At 40.6% G+C, this 3,073-nt stretch overlaps 1 protein-coding gene across 1 annotated transcript in view; it reads right to left on the bottom strand.

Moving 5' to 3' along the window:
* Positions 1 to 131: 131 nt before the first annotated feature.
* bop1 (BOP1 ribosomal biogenesis factor) overlaps positions 132 to 3,073 on the bottom strand; it is a gene marked incomplete at its 5' end in the record, with an annotated part of 7,643 nt that continues 4,701 nt past the window's right edge. Inside the window, 6 exon segments of the mRNA XM_014031698.1 lie at positions 132 to 500; positions 588 to 695; positions 831 to 915; positions 1,023 to 1,314; positions 1,401 to 1,584; positions 1,716 to 1,848. Coding sequence (XP_013887152.1) covers positions 347 to 500; positions 588 to 695; positions 831 to 915; positions 1,023 to 1,314; positions 1,401 to 1,584; positions 1,716 to 1,848 — 956 coding nt within the window. The 3' untranslated portion in view covers positions 132 to 346.

The following is a 3,073-nucleotide window of genomic DNA, read 5'->3' as shown; positions in this document are numbered from 1 at the left end:
CAATGAATCCTAAGAAAGTCAGACATTTTATTGACTACAGAAATAATTTGTTCCTGCTACTTTTGCAGCTCATTTTGGTCAATTCTTCACAATAAAATAAAATAAAATAAAATAAATTTATCAAACCACACTTCAGGGGTAATAAGTGTTTGTTTATTGCAGTTTAAAAAAATAAACGAGCAATGAATCCTAAGAAAGTCAGACATTTTATTGAATATAAACAGTAAAATAAAACACAGGAAATGACTTCCTCTGTGCTGTGGGAAAGAACAACCAGGGGTTACACCAGGGAGGTTTGACACCTTCAGCCGGTTCACCAGCAGATAACGAAACAAAGAGCAGCTCGTTAGGTGAAGAGTCGGATGGTGGCGTCCGCCCCGGATGAGAAAACCCAAGGCTGCGTGGGGTGAAAGGTCACGTCCAAAACGCCGAGGTCATGAGTGACTACATGACCTCTGAGAACTTTCACAGGAACTATCAACGGGTTCTGCAGCAAGTCGCTGGAGAGGAAGAGAAGAGTTTTAGYCTTTATTTTCCCAAGAGGAGCCTTGTAATAATAAGATTATTTCGTAAAATGGTGGTATTACTTGTAAACAGTCCCRTGACAGACGATGACTGATCCATCATCCGACGCCGAGGCGAACAGCGGGTAACCTCTGTGATAGGCCACACTCCTCACCGCCTTCTTATGGTGCCTGATGATATTATAAAGTGATCAATGTCAATATTATGAACAAGGAAACCAAAAGAAATAAAAAGCAGCTAAAACGCAAAGTGACAAATGAGTTTCATGAAAAAAGAACAATCTGAGCGTGAGTGACTGAACGTACCGCAGCAGCTTGTAGGGTTTTGTTGAGAGGTCGAGGTCGAACCAGCTCAGCCTGCAGTCGTAGCTCCCACAGATCACATGATCACCTGCAGACAGGTGAGACGCAGGCTCATCCACTCAGCAGTGATTTGGTTCTAAACACTCCCACTGAGCAGGAACTGATGCTGCAGAGATATCTTTTTATGGAACTCACCTCCAGAGTGGATGGCCATGCTGGAGATCCACTTCGAGTTGGCTTGTAGTTTTTTGGTCATTTCCTGTTTGACCAGATTGTAGATCCTGACGGAACGCTGGGTGGCCACGAAAAAGTAGGGCCGGATAGGGTGGAAGGACACACTTTGGACCAGACCTTTGTTCTTCCTGAAAGGATTCTGGCTTCGCCTCCGGCTCACCTGGTGGATGAACACCTGCAGGTGGCTGGTGTTGTCGGGCATCACTGATGCCAGGTAGTCTCCTTTAGCGTGCCACGTCACCTGGTGGACAGCCTGAGGAGACAGACGCCAACCGGTCAGTTCTGTTCAGGTTTGAAYCAGAAAGTTTTTAAATCAAGCTCTTGGGTGGATTATCTCACTTTAGGATGTTGGATTTTGAGACGAATGCCCTGATTTAGCTCCTCCCCCTCCGTGTTAGACCAGATGACGGTGTCGGACTCCTCAGAAGGTTCCTCCTCCTGCTGAGCGGCGAGAAGTTGCTCCGACGACGAGACGACCTGTTTACCTGCCAGAGCAGGGGACAAAATCAAGACCTCTGAGTTCCTGGAAACCAAAGAGAGACAGGAAGTCAGAGAAACGTTCAGACAGATCTGACCATGTTTTGTTAACTTAGATGATTTTTTTTATTTTTTAATAAGGTATAGAGAGAATATAAGGAAGAAGCAGATAATTACACAGCAACAGCCAGCAGACAAACAGAGGAGTTTGGGTTCCACGCCACGCTCTTCACAGCTCCGCCCACCTGGATTGTTTTCAAACAGCGAGATGTACACACCTCCCACAATCTGACCGAACCATCATCGCTACCTGTAGGTGGAGAAAACACAAATTATAACACTGCTTTAAACAATTAAATCAGCTGCAATCTTAGCATCAGACTGAAGGTTTTATTTTATTTTTTATCAACTCAAGATGCTGTTTGACAAACCTGATTTCTCTGGTTTAAATATCAGTGGAATCTTGTTTCAAACTTAATGACTTTTTATGAATTTTTTAAGGCAATGATTTGTTGCATCGTTGTACCTGTTCTGCAGTGTTTAATCAAATGAGATGAAAACTGCAGGAGTCATGTTAGGTTCAGAACGAACATGTTTTGAGTGGCAGGTTTACATGCAAAGTCTATGGCGTCCAAAGCTGCCGACGCTAGAATTAAAAATCTGAACTTTTGCTGCTCGACGTGGAACTGACCGGTTAGCGGCACATTTTCCGACGGAACGGTTTCCTGAATCATGTCCACTGACCTGATACAGATGGACAGGAGCTCTTTAGCTGAAATCAACCTGTAGTTGGTGTTCTGGCAGGAGATATCATTTCAACATGACTGCTCCTCGCATTTACAGAGAGAAAATCTTCACTTTTACAGTTTTTAGAAGTTCTGTATTGCTTACTTAACATTAAGTCAGTTGTACTTGTAATACTTTATGACGATTATTAGGCATTATTAGGGCTGGGCGGTATGACCTCAAATTCATATCATGGTATAAATTGAATCCCTTTATGGTAAMGGTATATATCGCGGTAGAAAATTATCATAAAAAGCAAAGATAATGTAATATTTAGAGCATCTATTTTGCAGAAAACTAATCATAATCAAACCCAGCATTTTTGCTGTAGTGCAAATGAACATAACAGAAGTACAAAAGAAGGTTTTATATATATTGAAAAATGGTTTCAACAACAAACAAAAACATTTCTCAAATTTTCAGTTGGCATAAGTTGCCTAAAATGTTAGTGTGACAGGTCCTTAAGCTACGACGGAGTATTAGGGCCACACAACAAGATTTTTATTTATTTTTTCAAATTACGAGAATAAAGTCATAATATTATGACATTAAAGTCGTATAAAAATAAAGTCATAATGTTATGAGATTAAAGTCATAATATAACAAGACTAAAGTCATAATATTGTAGCCTTTACACGAAAAAGTATGCATGATTCTGACTTTTTTCTCGTAATATTATGACTTTAATCTCATAAAATTATGACTTTATTCTCATAAAATTATGACTTTATTCTCATTAAATTATGACT

Source organism: Austrofundulus limnaeus, unplaced genomic scaffold (genome assembly GCF_001266775.1).
Source record: "Austrofundulus limnaeus strain Quisiro unplaced genomic scaffold, Austrofundulus_limnaeus-1.0 Scaffold1302, whole genome shotgun sequence".
In the NCBI taxonomy this organism is placed as follows: Eukaryota; Metazoa; Chordata; class Actinopteri; order Cyprinodontiformes; family Rivulidae; genus Austrofundulus; species Austrofundulus limnaeus.
The sequence above is the reverse complement of the archived record's forward strand: the minus strand, read 5'-3'. Positions and strand labels throughout refer to the sequence as shown.